The sequence below is a fragment of the Mercurialis annua genome, linkage group LG2 (assembly GCF_937616625.2).
Source record: "Mercurialis annua linkage group LG2, ddMerAnnu1.2, whole genome shotgun sequence".
Classification (NCBI taxonomy): domain Eukaryota; kingdom Viridiplantae; phylum Streptophyta; class Magnoliopsida; order Malpighiales; family Euphorbiaceae; genus Mercurialis; species Mercurialis annua.
Window position 1 is genome coordinate 51,253,360 of NC_065571.1, and position 17,672 is coordinate 51,271,031.

Below are 17,672 nucleotides of genomic sequence, written 5' to 3' on the forward strand. Positions count from 1 at the left end.
TGTGTAATTTCAAGCTTCTAAATCTAAACAAACCGATTTGGTTCAATCCATTAATTTTCAACAAAATTAGCATTCGGTTTTTTAGTTAGTTAAAACCGGAGCAATTTTCAATTGTTTTACTATAACAAATTATACTATTTTTTTTTAGAAATCAAGTTTATCCAATTTGCTTCAGGTCCATCTTTACATTTAGACACCTTAAAATAAAGAGATGAACATATTAATAAATTTATTATATTTATATTAATTTTTTATTTATAATTAATAGTAAAAGTAAATATAATATATTCGGTTATTAAATTTTTTTGCATACTGAATTTATTCTTATTTTGGTATTATAATAACAATAATTAATTTAATTTTATTAATAATATCTTTAAAAATATAAGATAGAAATTTATATAATAATATTTTGACCAAATAGAGTATTTTAATTTTGTAGTTCAATCAAACTAAAAGATAAGTATTCCTACTAATTTGGAGACAATTTAGTTATTTCTTACATACTAAAAACTAAATTGGAGATAATTTAGCTACCTATTCTAATTAGAACTGTAATTACAATAGTGATCAATCAAATAACTAAGTAGTTAATGACTATAAAACTTTTAATTAGTAGTAAACTGAAAGGGATTATTCAGTAAATTTGCCTGTCCCCCCCCCCCCCTCGTCCGTACTTTTATATATAGTACTAGCGTTTCGCCACGTGCTACACACGTGAGCGGCATTTATGTGACCCATTAATTATTTTAAATATAAATTAAATTATTAAAAAAATATTTTAACTATAAATTATTATAAATTACTTTTTATAATTAAAAATATAGCACGTAAATGATATTTTTATGACCCATTATATATATTTATTATAATTAGACTTGTACTTAATTATGTATATTTTTTAATTATACTAATATATATATTCTTGTTGGAATTAGATTTGTACATAATTTTATATATTTTTTAATTATTGATTATTTATATTATAAATAATTAAATAATCAATATTTATTCTTGGACTAATTCAAATTAATCTAATAAATACATATTTGAATAAATTTTTAAAATATTATTTTTGACACAACGCCCAAAGGCGGTATAGTCCTTTTAAATTTTATGATTTTCTTTTCTTTATTGATCTATTGTTTCTTAATTTTCTAGACATGTGCTATGCACGTGAACGACATTTACATGACCCGTTATATATGCTGAATATTAATAAAATTATTTAATACTATAATTTAGTTTTTAGTAAATTATTACTTATTTTTTATTTAATTTATAATTATAACACCGAATGATCCGTTGTACGTAAAACTAATGACCGTACCTTTGTTTACTTATTTTCTTAATGTGTGCACTATTTATATGTGATTTTCTAGCAATGTTGCTCGCTAGTGATCAGTGTTTTAAAAACCGAACCGGTGGCCGAACCGGTGAGGCCACCGGTTTCCGGTTCAACCGGTTGAACCGGTTTAATGACCGGTTCAACCGGTTTGATAAATTTAAAAAAAATTCTGATTCACCGGTTTTTTACCGGTTCAATCCGGTCCGATCCGGTTCAACATCCGGTTTTTTACCGGTTCAATCCGGTTCAACCGGTCCAACCCGGTCCAATCAAAAGATCCGGTTTTTTGCAGTTTCAGACCGGACCACTGGCCGGTTCGCGGTTCAACCGGTCCGACCGGCCGGTCCGGTCCGGTTTTTAAAACACTGCTAGTGATAATTGATGTTGGCGCACACATGACACATTAAGTCATTCAGTTCATTGATATTGTAGAATTAGAACATTTGATCATCAAATATAAATTGTAGTTTTCCTTTTTGATATGTTTCCAATGGGTGCAAGTGCGGTTGAGGAACCAAATCTTTTTCAATTAAAACAGTTCGTGCTTCGTAGCATGCCATGTCATACTATAAACTATCGATCAAAAATTGATAGATTTCAATTTAAATTGTTCGCAATATGCAGCCTATATTTTGATACTAGTATTCAAGTTAAACTCTTTTGTAAATAGAGTAACTTAGCCGCATTATTTAATTTAGCAAAATATATATACTATTTAATATGAATAAAGAAATTAACATAAAGAGGATCATGTGTTTAACTCCATGTTAACTACTAATTTTGTTGGTAGAATTAAACTTGTACTGTATTACTACGTTTGAAATTAATGTTTTTTTTTATTAAAATTGAACTTGCACTTAATTCGCTATTACCTTAATAGTTTACCCTTAATGAAATCTATTATTGTAATTTCGCCTGTTCTACCCCCCCCCCCCCCCCCCCCCCACCCTTCCTACATATAAGATAGTTATAGATAGGGATGAGCAAAATTTTGAATGAACCGATCAAACCGACCGAAATTTTTGATCGGTTTGGTTCGGTGTTAAAATGTTAATCGGTTCGGTTATAAAATTATTAATTTTTGATTTTTGGTCGGTTGGTTCGGTTTTCAGTTTAAATTACACATTATAACCGAACCGGCCGAAAACTGAAACACTGTGTATTGACTAAAACTCAGCGTTTCAATTTACTCCAACACTAAAGGATTAAACACACTGTCACCATCTTTATCTTTCAACCCTAACACCAGCCGCCTAATTTTTCTTTTCTTTCCTCAACATAATAGCTGCAAACTCTTAATTGTTAAATCTTTTAACCTTAATTACTCTTTTCTTTCATCAATCTCAACTGAAAGTGACCGATTCAACTCATAATGGAGGTTAAAAAATTGATGTAATAAGGGATAGCTCTTCTTTTTGAAATCATACACCACCAAATCACTTATTAATCTTTAATTTTGATTAACATAGTAACATTTATTTTTGTAAATTCTTCATATTTCTTCTTTCAAATTTTAATGGCTTTTGTTCAGATCTCGTATGCAAGCTTTGGAACTGTTGAACTTCGTTTTCTTTTGTTTTAGCAAAGTTAGTACATGCAATGCAATTTCATGGATCAGTAAAAAAAGCCATAAAAATCCACAAAATGGCCCACTTAACCGAACCGACCGAAATAAGTTTCGGTCGAAACAGTATTGGTTAATGCCTCTTGTTCGGTCGGTTCGGTTATAAAAACCAAAAATTTCAGTTAGGACGGTTTGAAAAACCGAACCGACCAAATGCTCACCCCTAGTTATAGATAGATAGATATAGATATATGGTATAGATATAGATAAAATTCTACTGGACGATATTTATGTAGTGACTTTAATTTTAATAAACTATTATTTTATATTAATTTACTTCAAAATATAAAAGAGTAATTTAAAAAATTTAATAAAAATTAATTATAAATAACTGATTTCTTAATTCTTATAAAAGAGTAACTTTTTCTATTTTTACGGGATGAGATGCATATATAAAATGCTTACTTCGTCCAATTTATGAATTTTTTTTGTTTTTTGTTTAGCTGAAATAGAATAACACAAAATAAGGAACAAATACAAAAAATTAATAGTTATATTCATACAGGGGTAATTTAACTTGCTCAGTCCAATTGTGCGCCTCGACATTTATTGATCTTGGAGTGTACTGAAACGACGTAAAGTGAAAGGCTTGTCCAAAATTTCAAATGTCATAAAAAAATACCCTACATTATAATTTGATTCTAATAACCTAAATTGATTGTAAAGAATATTTGGAGGGCACCGCCTTCAAAATCGTTCTTTACAACATAAAATATATTTCTTCTGTCATGTTTTAAAAAAAACATGTTTGAGATATTTTTAGAACTATCTGAAAAAAATTATTTATAAAATTACTGCAAGGAAAGTTAATTTCTAGACATACTGAAAAAACAAACATTTATAAAAAAATACTGATTTAAAAACAAATAAAATTAACTAAAATTAAACAGGTTTACTTTTTAATATTAGTGTGCCAAAACTACAACAAAAAAATAAAGAAAGACACTAAAAATACCTAATAAAACACTTAATTTACAAATAATAAACACTTAGAACACAATCATACATACTAGTCAATAAATTCAAATATACACTAAAAACATTAAAGAATACACCAAAAAACACTAAACAAAACGCTTAAAATACATCTTAAAACACTTATAAAACATGCATACAAATATAGTCAATAGAGTCAACGGTCCACTGGTCAACAATTAGCATACTACGTGTTGACCGTCGTTGATAAAAAAAGATTCCAACTAAATTCCAGCGACTGGTCACCATACTCTGAAGGTGTATCGTTGATGTTTTCCTTGTGTTTTTGGCATTTTTTTAAAATCACCCACTGTCCCTAACTTGTGGGCCTTTTATCACCATCATCCTTATAAATCAATTTCAGTCCACAAACCCTCTGGTCCATAAACTACAGTCAGTTTTTTACTAACATCGTTAGTTTCAAGTGATGTGGTAATTGACTCTCACCTAAAAATTAATTACCAGGCTTTGTACCTCATGAACTAAAAATTCAAAATTAGTTTTATCTCGTAATAAATATGAAGTCTCGAGATAAATTAAAATTTAATTACATTAAATAGAATTTTAAATCAATTTTAAAAGATTCATTTGATTTAAATTTAAGTTTAATTAGATTTAATTAAATTACTTAGGATTTTAAATTATTTTCAATTAGTTAATTAAGAAATATTAATTATTTTTAAATATATATAAATTTCACAATAATATAATTAATTAATTTGATTTAAATATTGGGTTTGATTTTGGTTTGGTTATTATGTGGTTTTGTCATGAGGATTGTTGCCGTGTCAACAATTCGATGAGTTGTCAATGACGTGGCAGACATGTTGGGCAAAAAATAGTTCGATTTAAAAAAATGGCTATAAAAGGTATCAAATATGCTTAACTAGGCTAAACGGGCCGATTTTTAAGAGTTTGGATATAGCCGACAAAACTCGAAAAGTTTTGGTATATTTTATGATTAAGCCTATTATTTTTTATTGTTTATCTTATTTTTAAAATAGTTTTATATTGTCCTTTTTTTGTGAAAGTTTGTTATCCCTTTTTTTATGACGAGCTTGTCAGATAATGGTTGAATCGAATGTTGTGACTGTAGTTTGTGATATCAGAAATTAGGTTGGGGGCAATTGGAGAAGTTTAATTAAAGACTGCACTTTATTAAAGAAATATTTAATAATTTGGTTTTTATTTTTGTAAGTAGATATGCGAATCAGGAGCATTTTGTTTATTCCATGTCAGGTTGTTAGGTTTAATTTTTGAGTTTTTCCAATTTTTTTATAAATATAACTCTTTTATATTCGACTTGATAATTAGATGTAGTTTTGAAGAAAAAAAAACTCATACTTTTTTTCTTGAATATTAATGAGTGTGTTATATAGACTAATAAATAAAATTAATGATATATTTTATATTATATTTTCATAATAAAAACGAGGGGGTATGGAAGAAAAATACCTATAATATTTAATATATTTCTAATACATGCGAATGAAAATAATATATATATATATATATATATATATATATATATATATATATATATATATATATATATATATATATTAGTGTCTCATATAAAATATTTTATTTCATTTCTACTGATATTGTAGTTAATTTTATTTATTTTTATTATATTGTCTAAATAAATTATTAATAGTTTAAATATAATTTACAATGCAATTATTAGTAAAAATAGAATATAAAATATAATATTTACTTTAAAATCGGACAGAAATGTTATTTTATAAAAGTTGTTAACGTGAGAAGAATATACCTATGCATATGCTAAAACCAAAAATATCTTAGCTTCTCATATATAACAAATACGTTTATTTTAGAGGACTTATTGCAAAAGAAATTGTGGTGGGATTTTCGTAAGTTAAAGTTGAGCAATGTGCTTGTTGTCAGTGTAGCCATGTTAGCGGGGTTTTAAAATAGAAATTGTCTATTTATTTGTTGCTATATGAAAATAATGTTATTCGTTTACTAGTGGTAATTTTTAATAATAATTTTAAAAGTCTAAAATTCTAGCTAGAAAATAATTAGATATTTTCATCAACTGCTAGCGTTGGAAATGGGTATCCAAATTTTTGTTTGGATAGTTAAATTCTTTAATAAATGGTATTGTACAACTATGCACTCCATAGGGTTTTAGAAAAATAAAAACAAATAAAAAATTAAGAAAGCGATGATTTGATCACAAGATTTGGTAGGTGGGAGGCGCCGATCTCCACTCTTTTACTGAAAGTTAGGGGCGTGAAAATGGATTAGCGAGTCGTAAACGTGTGGTGTCGACCCACTCTACTGACACGATTAGGGTTAACACGAACCACGACCCATTTAACTAATCGTGTCAAAACTTTCAACCCTAATACGACACAAATTTTAAATGAGTGACACGACACGACCTGATTAACACGTTAAGATAAACGGATAACATGATTAATACAGTTACACGGCTAACACGACACGACTAACACTATCCGTTTAACATTTTAAAATATTTCGATCATAAAAATATAATTTTAACCTCAAATTATCAATTAATAGTCTAATTTTAAAAAACTTAATATAACTAAGTTTATTTATAAATTAATATAACTATATTTAATTACTTTAATAATTTTATTTTATGAGATTATAACTATTTTATTTCTATATTATAATGAATAATATCATCTGTAAACGGGTTAGGCGGGTTAGATGGGTTCGCGAGTCAACATGTGACACAACCCATTTATTTCGTGTCATAAACAGGTTGACACGTTTATGACACGAACCCGGTAAGCCTCAGCCGGATTCGCCAAATTTACGTGTTAGGTGAATCATTTTATCGTGTCATGACCCATTTTGACACTCCTACTGAGAATCATAGTCAATCTGCCCATTTATATATATTTCGTTTTTATATATAAATTGCTTTGTTATTGAGATTATCGTTTGGTTTTAGTGTGTTTTCCAAGTTGATATGTTTGGTTTTTTCGAGTGTTTTTCAGATTTAATTAGTATCTCATCTTTCTTGGCGATTAACTATTCTGCTTCTTGATGAATTATGTTTTATAATGTTTTTTTGATTTCCTCGAGATTCTTGTAATGGTTCTAATTGGTTTTGTCGCAGATTTGTGTTGGTTTTAGCTAATAATCACTCATGGTCCCTTACAAGAAATCTCTTGATCTTTAAAAACAATCAAGAAACCGCATGATCTTTGTGCCGGCACTCAAAAGATCCCTTAAACCCCAAATATGACTAAAATACCCTGGCGCCGTCTTTTTATGGTGAGTTATCATTTAAAAAAATGACGGTGAAACATCATCAAATATCATAAAAAATTCAAACACCTAAAATACCCCTAAAACTATTAAAATTTAATTAAAAGAATTTAAAATAAAAAAACCGAACCCAATCTAAACCAACCACCTACTTGACTTTCTAACCGCTACCCGCCGCCACCTACTCAACCCCTAACTGTCGCTACTGTTTTTCAACTACCTCCGCCATCAGAAAATTTTTATGTCTTCTATGAGGAACATATCTTTGTTCTTCAAAGACAAATGGTTGTGTTCTCAAAGTACAGCAGGGATTGTTCTTCATGTCGAGAAGAACATACCTATCTGTTCTTCGTGAAGAACCGTCCTGGGTCTGTTCTTCTTCGAAAAACAGATCCAAATCTGTACTTCAAAAGAAAAACAGATCGAGGTATGTTCTTCCTTAGATGAACAGGTCAAAGAAGATAACGGTGGTTGGAAAAAGGTGGCGGTGACCGGAAAAGGGTGGCGGTGGATGGACTGACTAGATGATTTAGGTTTGGTTGAATTAGGTTTGGTTAATTAAATTTTAATAATTTTAAAGATATTTTTGGTATTTTAATTTTTTAGGGTGTTTTGATGGCATGGCGCATCAATTTTTTGATTAGAATGATAGCTCACAAGAAAACGACGATATGAGGGTATTCTAATCATATTTGGAGTTTAGGGGGTTTCTTGAACGCCGCAAAGATGATGAGTATTTTTGATCGTTTTTAAATATCCGGAGATTTCTTGTAAGGATGCCCAAAAATCATAGGTCATATATGATTATTAACTTGTTGGTTTCAACAATCTTTGTCATACTTCAAGTTTTTAGTTATAGATTTCTCGAACAATCAAACTTGTATCCAATTTCAGCGCAATTACTTAATTCATTTTTTTGTAGGTTGGCAAAATGAATCCGAGACTAGGTCTCTTATGATTGTAGTATAAATCATAATTATTAATCAAATTTATAAGTTACCTTACACCTTACAATGTAACTACTTTTATTCTTAAGTTGATACAATGGTTTTTGGTTGATTTTTTTCAAAAATATTATACAAAAATAACACAAAAATAATATTTAGATGGATTTTTATAATTATTTTATTTTAATATACTTTATGTATTTACTTTTTTTTATGAACTTTATGTATTTACTATTAAATAAACAGCATTATAATTCATCCAATAATACATAAATAGATAAAATAATATTTATTATATACAAATAAAATAACTATAGATCTACATATAATAACAAGATAATTAATTTTGTTTGTAGTTTTTGATTATGATAGAAGAATCGAAAGTTCAAATACATGTAGAGAAATTGTTACTTTCATAAATCGTCATTGTTTTTAAAGATCATCAAAAAGTTAATAGGACAATTATTTTTAATTTTAAAAAATTAAATTATAGCTTGTACACTGTAAGTAAATAAGAAATCAAGAATCAAATTATAGATAACTATTTTACAATTAATTTGTATTAGTCTTCACTTAATAAAGTTTAGCTTATGATAGAAAATATAATAGAGGAGAATAGAGGAAAAATTTTCTTTGTGAAAAAAAAGAAAAGATAAGGTAAAAAATATCATAGTTTAAAACGTCGTTCGTTCGATATTTTTTATTTTTATAAGTAGATTTACGAATCATGCAAAACATGTAACGTAAAAATGTATGTCTTATATTATGTCAATTCACCAAATCTATTTTTCAATTTTTCTAATAAATACAATTGTTTCAAATTTGATTTAGTAAAATATGATAAATTCGATAAAAAAAAAAAGGAAAAAGGGTTAAATAAACCCTCCATATTTGGTATGAGAAGCAGATTGGCCCTCTATGTTTGAAAAGGTGCTAAAACACACTTAATGTTTGAAAAACAGCTCAAATCAGTCCCTCTTTTTAACACCGTTTTAAAAACCGTCATTTATTACTTAGGTAGAATCCGACGTGACTTAATGAACTTGAGTTGGTTCAAATATGCACTCAATATTTAGCATATGGTTCAAGTATGTTTTTCATGTATAAATTTTTTCAAATTTGCCCTTCATGTATAAAATTTTTCAAATATGTCCTTCATGTATAAAAAGGTTCAAATATGCCCTTTATATATAAAAAGGATAAAATATGTCCTTCATGTATAAAAAGGTTCAAAATGAATTTGAGCATTAATATTTAGTAAAAAAATTTATACTTTATTATTATATATATAAATACAATAAAATCTTTATTTTTGTTCATAAAATTTAATTTTTAAATATTTATACATATAATCAAGTCGAATAAAGTTTGAGTTTCAATTATTCTATCGAGTTTGAACTCGAACTTCTAAAATGATATTTTGTCAAATTAAGTTTCAAACTTAAATTTTAAAATCGAATCGATCTCGAAAGTGATTGTATTTTTCTTAAAATCTACTCTATTGCTAATATCAAGTAATAGTAATATCTTTTGATACGAGACAGATTTATCAAAGTTTCAGAAGGCCATCTCATTCGATTGATTTAGATAATTTAATGTCAAAACGAACCCAAAATTTAAAATCTACATTTTTTTTATCAAAACTGAACTAATAAATTGAATTTATAATCAAACCGACCGAAAGTCATTAGCTTGGTCGATTAATTTGGTCGATCGATAATTATGCTCACCCTTTTTGGTGATATTAGAACCTATCTATACATGAAAAGCGTATTTGAACCTATTCATATATAAAAGGCGTATTTGAACTTTTTCATACATGGAGGGCATATTTGAACCTTTTCATACATGACGGGTATATTTGAACCGCCTGTCAACATTGAAGGCATATTTGAACCACCTCATGTTCAAAATGTCATGTCCAATTCCAACTAGGCAAGAACTGACAGATTTTCAAACGGTGGTAGAAAGAGAGGCTAATTTGAGCATTTTTAAAAACATTAAGTGTGTTTTAGCATTTTCCAAACATAAAGTGCCAATTTGATCCTCAGGCTAAACATGGAGGGCATATTTGACCCTTTTCCCATATTTTTTTTATACCTATTTCGTGTATAATACATAGATAAAGCGAATATACCAGCGATTACACTAAATTGATGCTTCGTTGAGAAACCAGTAGACATTAAACAAACAAACAAATCCATCATCTCCCTTCTTACATCCTATTTGTTGTTTCCGAGGTAATTCAATCACTTCTTTTTCTTATCTCTGCTTATGTTTTATCTTACTTTTTATCATGGGAAATTCACGATCCTTGAACTGCTTCTAATGTACTGTGCTTTAAAAATAGCGTAATTAATAGCCCATAATTGATGTGTATCCAATTTTGCCTATTCGTGTACTGTGTTGTTCTTTGTTTATAAGACTGGAAATTTTGATTGTTATGGAGTTTGAGATTGAAGAAATGTGGACTGTTTTTGTATTTCAATCAGGAATTTGGGCTTTAGTGGCACTAATTGATGAAATAATGGTCTTACCACTTGGGTTTTTTGGGTGCTTATCCTCATTTATGGATTTTCAGTAGCAATTTCAGCTCTATTTTATCCAATTCATGTTAATATATAAATGAATCTCCAAGATTTCAGATGTTTCTAGAAGTTTTTGATTGTAAAATTTTGTCTCTCAGGCAGCCTGATTTAGACAGTGCAGTGCATATGTTATTCGTGCTGAAGTTCGATCATGGTTACCCTTTAATGTATTTGACATTTTTGCAGGTGTATGTGCATTTGTTTAAGCAGAAACCGACTCCAGTATGGCGCATTTGCTTTCAACTTCTTGCACTTTAAAGTTGCCTTCTAGCTGCAGATCTTACTCTCAGCCATTGAACCAATGTCCAATAACGCATCATACCTTTGTTACATTTCAAACTTCGAAATCTTCTTTTAGAAAGCTTGCTTTGCTAGGAGAGAGACCAAAAAGAAGTTGTGTTCCCCGTGCAACTGCAGCTCCCGTGAGCCAGGAAGCTCCAACGAAATCTAGCTCGAATGCCAACCAGATTTTTGGTGAATCATCGAAGCCTAAGAGGGTCATGGTCATTGGTGGAGATGGTTACTGTGGTTGGGCCACTGCCCTCCACCTATCGAAGAAAGGCTACGAGGTTGCAATTGTCGACAACCTCATTCGTCGTCTTTTTGACCATCAACTCGGTCTAGATTCTCTGACCCCAATATCCTCCATCCAGAACAGGATCAGTTGTTGGAAATCACTCACTGGAAAAACAATTGACCTTCATATCGGTGATATCTGCGACTTTGAATTCTTAACTGAAACATTCAAGTCATTTGAACCTGATGCTGTTGTCCATTTTGGGGAGCAGCGTTCGGCTCCTTATTCAATGATTGATCGATCCAGAGCTGTGTTTACTCAGCACAACAATGTTATTGGAACACTTAATGTTCTCTTTGCTATCAAGGAATTCAGAGAGGAATGCCATCTCGTAAAGCTCGGGACAATGGGAGAATATGGAACGCCGAACATTGATATTGAGGAGGGTTACATAACAATCAACCATAATGGACGAACAGACACTTTGCCTTACCCGAAGCAAGCCAGCTCGTTCTACCATCTTAGTAAGGTCCATGACTCGAATAATATAGCCTTCACTTGCAAAGCTTGGGGAATTAGAGCTACTGATCTTAATCAAGGAGTGGTTTATGGGGTAAGAACTGATGAGACTGAGATGCATGAAGAACTCTGCAACAGGTTTGATTATGATGGAGTGTTTGGTACTGCATTAAATCGGTTTTGCGTCCAGGCTGCTGTTGGCCATCCGCTGACTGTGTACGGAAAAGGAGGCCAGGTAAGATTTATTACTATTGTTTTGCTATACCACCTTATGTTGTTTGTTCTATGCTTTTGATATAAAAGTGAGGGAAAATGATCTTTTTGGTCACTGATGCTATTTCAGTTTCTAAATCAGATGTTTTGATGAAGGCTTCAATGTCAAAAATATTTTTTAGCTTGTGCCTTGGAGTTCATGCAAATGTTTAAAAAGATATGGGAAATGGCAGTTAAAAACGGATTTTTTATATTATATTTTTATTTGACAATAAAAGAAATTCGAACTGTGAAAACCGCAAAATCCCTGTACCATAGTATGAACCAGAGTGATCCCCGTTCTTATGAGCATATCTCTGTTTTTCGCTACTTTCTGTGATTTTGCTTCACAACTGTGATCAATGCATCATTGTTTATTGCTTTTTTTTTCGAGCATATTATTTTTGTTCTCACTGTTTAACATTTCTGATTCAGACGAGGGGCTACCTTGACATACGGGATACAGTTCAATGTGTGGAACTTGCAATTGCAAATCCAGCAAATCCCGGAGAGTTTCGGGTATTCAATCAATTTACCGAGCAGTTCTCCGTCAACGAACTCGCTTCCATTGTAACAAAAGCAGGAGAGAAGCTCGGGATAGATGTCAAAACAATATCTGTGCCGAATCCTAGAGTGGAGGCAGAAGAACATTACTACAATGCCAAACACACTAAGCTTATCGAGTTGGGTCTGAAACCACACCTTCTTTCAGACTCTCTCCTGGACTCGTTGCTCAACTTTGCTGTACAGTTCAAGGATCGCGTTGACACTAAACAAATTATGCCGAGTGTTTCTTGGAAAAAAATTGGTGCCAAGCCGAAGACTCTTGCATCCTAGTTATTATATAAGCATAGTTTAGGGATGGACACCTGAAAAAGTTTTCGTGGAGCTCGAATTGTGTCGTTTCGTGCAGCATTTTTGACTTTCCACTGTATGCAATCGGTAATTGTAATGTATACAATATAAGCTAATCAGATGTAAGCATTTCTCTCCCAGTTTCAAGTTCAATATCTTGTGGCAGAGCGTTCGCTATTCTAGTTGCTTAGTGATTATGCAGATAATAACTGGAAATCAAGAATAATTTCCTTAAACATAAAAATTTGTTACAAACTGAATCATAAATTCATGTCTAACCTATGAATCTAACTTCCATAACACTTCAAAATCTAATCTTCAATTGTTGTTTTTCTTTTTTCTTATCATAATCTCGAACGACAAGAATAATCTGTCGAGTGTAATTTGTGCATGCTGTTACCTAGATCACGATCTTCCCTCAAGAAATCTAGCACAATTGACACCAACTCATCTTGATGTGAAGTGAATTCATGATCAGCTCCTTCTATGATGTGTAATTTATGGTTAGGTATGAACTTAGCAAATTGATAAGCATCTTCAACAGATACCATTTTATCCATGGTTCCATGAACGGTCAACACCCTGAAAGTAATAGCACTGAAGTCATGATAGGCGTAATGAAGTTAAACTGGAAGTTCCAAAAGCATTTTTTTAAATAGAAATGAAATATCGAACTTGGGATTCGAAAAGTTTCTTAACCATAAAGTATAGGTTCTAAGCAAGGAATGAAATAACATTAAGAAAATATATATTTTTCTAATTAGATACAGTGTGAGATGTATACTTGTATAGAGTGAATAAAGACTCTTGAGTAATCAGAAAAGATGTCCATAAATTGTTTGTCTATGTTGCATGGAAATTTGCTCAATATTACGTTTCAGCATTTCGTTTTTATTTTCAGAAACCCTTCTAATATTATAAAACTCTATATTTATAACGTATTTTTATAAAAAAAAAAACACCATTTTGTGTATGCCCTTTTGGTGTTTTTCTTTTTGCTTTTCTGTGATATTTATATATTTAATGAAGAAAATTTTGAAACACCTAAAAGCACTATTTAAATTTTGCATAAATCACAATTCTGAGTCTGACCTGCACTCTGGATGAATCAATAAGCAGGCTGCATGAGGATCGGTAGTTAAACGATCCATCAAACTTTCTCGAGTCACACGATACTCCAAGATTCCTGCGAAGAAGTACAAAAAGTGAAACACTTTCTGGGAAATACCGTTGCAGGTTGTAGTCAGAATTGATCGGCTTACCTTTTCTATTCTTTACATCAATATATCCATTTTGTTTGATCGTTTGTAAGAAGTCTTTACCCAAGCGTCTCTCCATGCCCCTCTTCAGATCAAATCTAGCTGCAATATTAACTATTGTATGCACATCATTGTACTTTGAAGCATACAGAAGCACTGCATTTCCTCCTATAATCATTGACAAATGAGGAGTTTAAGCAAGAAAATTCATCGAATGATTTAATTGCGTAAATCTACTTTTTATAGCTAAAAGTACACCAACGCAACCTGGAAGTGAGCAAAAGATAATTTTAACAAGCGAGCGACAGAATATTTAGTAATAATGAGAGAACACACCTTTACTGTGTCCAATAATTGCACGTATCACGTGACTTTGGAGACGAAAGTGTTCGACGACAGAGCGTAAATCATCACATTCTCGGTGGTAGTTTCCATACTGAAACAAACCTTCACTTTCCCTGGAACATGGAGGGATAAAAACTATTATAAGAGCATTACAATTAGGCCAAAATTAATTAATATTCGAGAAAGAGTTGATTTTGACCTCCAATTTCAATATTTTGTCGATAAATCATCGACAATATCTATCTACAGTGTCGATTTTAGCCTCAAATTTCAACATTCTCAATATTAATGTACTACAACAGAATAAACATTGAAATCTGATCACGAAAAGCTTACCCATTTCCAGCAAAATCGAATCGAAAGGCGCTAATTCCTTCTTTCTCTAGAGCAGCAGCAAGGTTCACCATTGGTATCCGATCCTACACAGTTAAAAGAAAAATAAAATCTCAATTACGATTCAAAATCAAAATTCCTACAAGATAAAAAAAACCACCTTTAGGCAGAAATACGGGATTACCCAGAAAGAGAAAAAAGAAAATTAAAAACCTTAGAAGATTGAAATCCATGGCAGACAATAACAAGCTTCTCAGAACCAGTATTATGAAATATACCCACAAGCTTCTCACCATGCTTGTTCTCTATAATAATTCTCTGTAATTGGGAATCTACAAACAGATCAAAAGTAATCAGGAAATGTAAAATTGAATCTGATTCTAAAACCTAACATAAACATATAAAATTCAATTCCAAAATATGAATAACAAAAAAAAGTTACAAAAACTGTACTGTAAAAGATTAAAAAAAATTAGGGAAATTTGTGGTGGTGACATCAAAATTAAGCAGTTGGGTGTTAATTTTGAAAGAATTGATCACCTGGGGGTTGACTTGATTGCATGGCTCTTCTTCTGTTTATTCGCGCCAAAACAAAAAATTGCGTATCTATAGATGAAGTTGTCCTCGTTTGTACAAACTTTTTAACTTTGAAAATTTAACCAGCTGGTTGAAATCATAACCAAGATCACTGAACCAGACCTGACATGATTTGATAACAAAGTTAGTTAAACCAGTTTGAATTTAATGTAAATACGATTATTTAGTTTGAATTAAATTTAATTTATTTTAAAAAGTTAAATATTATTAAATTTTTAATTATACTTATATTTTCATATTACATATAGTAATTATAATGTTATTTATCTTAATATGTAGTAATAATTATATTAGTATTATATTAAATACTATTTAAAAAATTACATATTATTACAATTTTTTATTATAGTTATATTTTTATATATTTTTTATTTGGATTTTTTGTTATTTTTAGACATATACCTTTAAAAGAGAGGCGTTCAAACACCTCTTATTATCCGTCCAGTTTGGTTGGATCACTCCACTGCCAACATTCATTGATGTACTAGAAAATATGTGGTTTATCAAGCGAGTAGACATGTGATGTTCAAAATATTTTAAAAGATGTTAAAGGTAAGTGTTTTTTTTATTCAAATTTTAAATAATTATATTTGGAACCGTTCTTTTAATAAAATTGTTCACAATATATTTTCTTTATTTTATTAAACGGATATGACTCATATAGTAGCTATTAAGTCCATTTATATTCCTCATTTAGAGGGATGATTCATTTACTTTCATGGAATTATCATTCTATATCTTTTATATATATTGTTATCTTTGATCAAACAAAAAAAACAAGTTGACCCATCAATACGTCAATATTATGAACTTTCTGTATTTGAATTTTATATAATAACTGTGTCGTATTTGTATTTACACTAAACTTGATTTTGTGTCTGCCTGCATATACAAATTGCAAGATCGAGTAAACCATAACTAGAAAGAGAGATTATATGATCTTAAGGGCTAATAATCATCGACGGTCCTCGACCTTTACCCTTAACTTCCGTAAACCCCCTATACTTTCAAAAGCTTCCCTAAACCCCCCAACCTTTGTGGCGGCGCCATTCACGGTCCTTATGGACGAAAACACCCTTACAAAAAAAAAAAAATTGGCGGCTGGCGGCGCCACGTCATCTGACATGTCAGAATTTTTTAAAAAAAAATGAAAGCCCCAAAATACCCCTAAAATAAGCTAATCAAACCAAAATTCAATCATATTCGATCCAACCAAACCAAAAAAAAAAAATGAACCAAACTAACCAAACCACCATCCACCATCCACCCGCCGCCGGTACAGTCGCCGGTCGTCATCTCCGGCGACCATCTGTTCTAAGAACAGATCTGAAAACCCAGATCTGTTCTTAGAACAGATCAACAGATCTGTTCTTAGAACAGATCAACAGATCTGTTCTTAGAACAGATCTAGATCTGTTCTAAGAACAGATCGGTCTTCTTGAGAAGAACACTCCATAGCAGATCGTTGATCCATTTTTCCAGCAATGCAATTCTGAGTACCATTCGTAACCACTCCGCCTCTACCCGCACTACAGCTGGGAGCCTCGCCGGTGAAATAGTTAAACGAGTAACTAAAGTTCTGCAAGTTCGGCAACTGACAGATACTCGCCGGAATAACACCTGTAAACTTGTTATGCGCAACGGTAAGTTGCTCCACCTTCTTCATATTACCAATGGTAGACGGCAACGAGCCTTGAAGACTGTTAAAACTAACATCAAAAACCGTTAATTCCTTAAGCAAACCAATCTGCGGTGGCAAACAACCGGTGAGATTATCATTCATCAGAATAATCTCATTCAGCGTCTTCCCCATATTTCCGATACTCCCCGAAATGCAACCGCCGAGATTGTTATTAGCAAGAACAAGAACTGAGACCGGAGAGTTCCCAAGATTCTTAGGAATTCCGAACTGAAACCTGTTGTCGTTCAGGAAAATAGCATCCAACGGACGATCAAACAGATTAGAAGGAACAGACCCTTCAAACTCATTAAACCGCAGATCCAAGTACCGTCTTCTCAGTTCGTCTGAGAAGACGAACAGATCTGTTCTTAGAACAGATCTGATTTCCAGATCTGTTCTAAGAACAGATCACATCTGTTCTTCAAGAACAGATGTGAAATCTGTTCTTGAAGAACAGATCAGAACAGACGGTGGCGACCGGAGGTGGCGGCCGAGGTGGCGGCCGGAGGTGGTGGCCGGACCGGCGGCGGTTGTTGGCCATATGGTCTGATTAGGCTGTTTT

General features: G+C 31.3%; 2 protein-coding genes across 2 annotated transcripts; one reads left to right on the top strand and one right to left on the bottom strand.

The window, feature by feature from the left end:
• Positions 1–10,294: 10,294 nt before the first annotated feature.
• On the top strand, positions 10,295–13,060 carry LOC126668983 (UDP-sulfoquinovose synthase, chloroplastic). The gene is made up of 3 exons (XM_050362257.2): positions 10,295–10,404; positions 10,939–12,023; positions 12,476–13,060. The coding sequence occupies exons 2-3, from the start codon at positions 10,977–10,979 to the stop codon at positions 12,875–12,877; spliced, it is 1,449 nt and encodes a 482-aa protein (XP_050218214.1). The 5' UTR covers positions 10,295–10,404; positions 10,939–10,976; the 3' UTR covers positions 12,878–13,060.
• A 41-nt stretch (positions 13,061–13,101) lies between these two features.
• On the bottom strand, positions 13,102–15,529 carry LOC126668986 (uncharacterized). Its single transcript, XM_050362258.2, has 7 exons — positions 15,373–15,529; positions 15,046–15,164; positions 14,836–14,918; positions 14,491–14,612; positions 14,158–14,322; positions 13,988–14,081; positions 13,102–13,477 (listed from the first exon to the last, which is right to left on the bottom strand). Exons 1-7 carry the CDS (start codon positions 15,392–15,394, stop codon positions 13,240–13,242), a joined length of 843 nt encoding a protein of 280 aa, XP_050218215.1. The 5' UTR covers positions 15,395–15,529; the 3' UTR covers positions 13,102–13,239.
• Positions 15,530–17,672: the final 2,143 nt, after the last annotated feature.

Excerpts from the sequence above, each read along its gene's own strand:
- LOC126668983 (XM_050362257.2), top strand. The coding sequence starts at position 10,977 with ATGGCGCATTTGCTTTCAACTTCTTGCACTTTAAAGTTGCCTTCTAGC. Across the intron at positions 12,024-12,475 it reads TGTACGGAAAAGGAGGCCAG|ACGAGGGGCTACCTTGACAT; the intron begins GTAAGATTTATT and ends TTTCTGATTCAG.
- LOC126668986 (XM_050362258.2), bottom strand. The coding sequence starts at position 15,394 with ATGCAATCAAGTCAACCCCCAG. Across the intron at positions 14,613-14,835 it reads TTCGATTTTGCTGGAAATGG|GGAAAGTGAAGGTTTGTTTC; the intron begins GTAAGCTTTTCG and ends TCCATGTTCCAG. Across the intron at positions 14,323-14,490 it reads AATTATTGGACACAGTAAAG|GAGGAAATGCAGTGCTTCTG; the intron begins GTGTGTTCTCTC and ends CAATGATTATAG.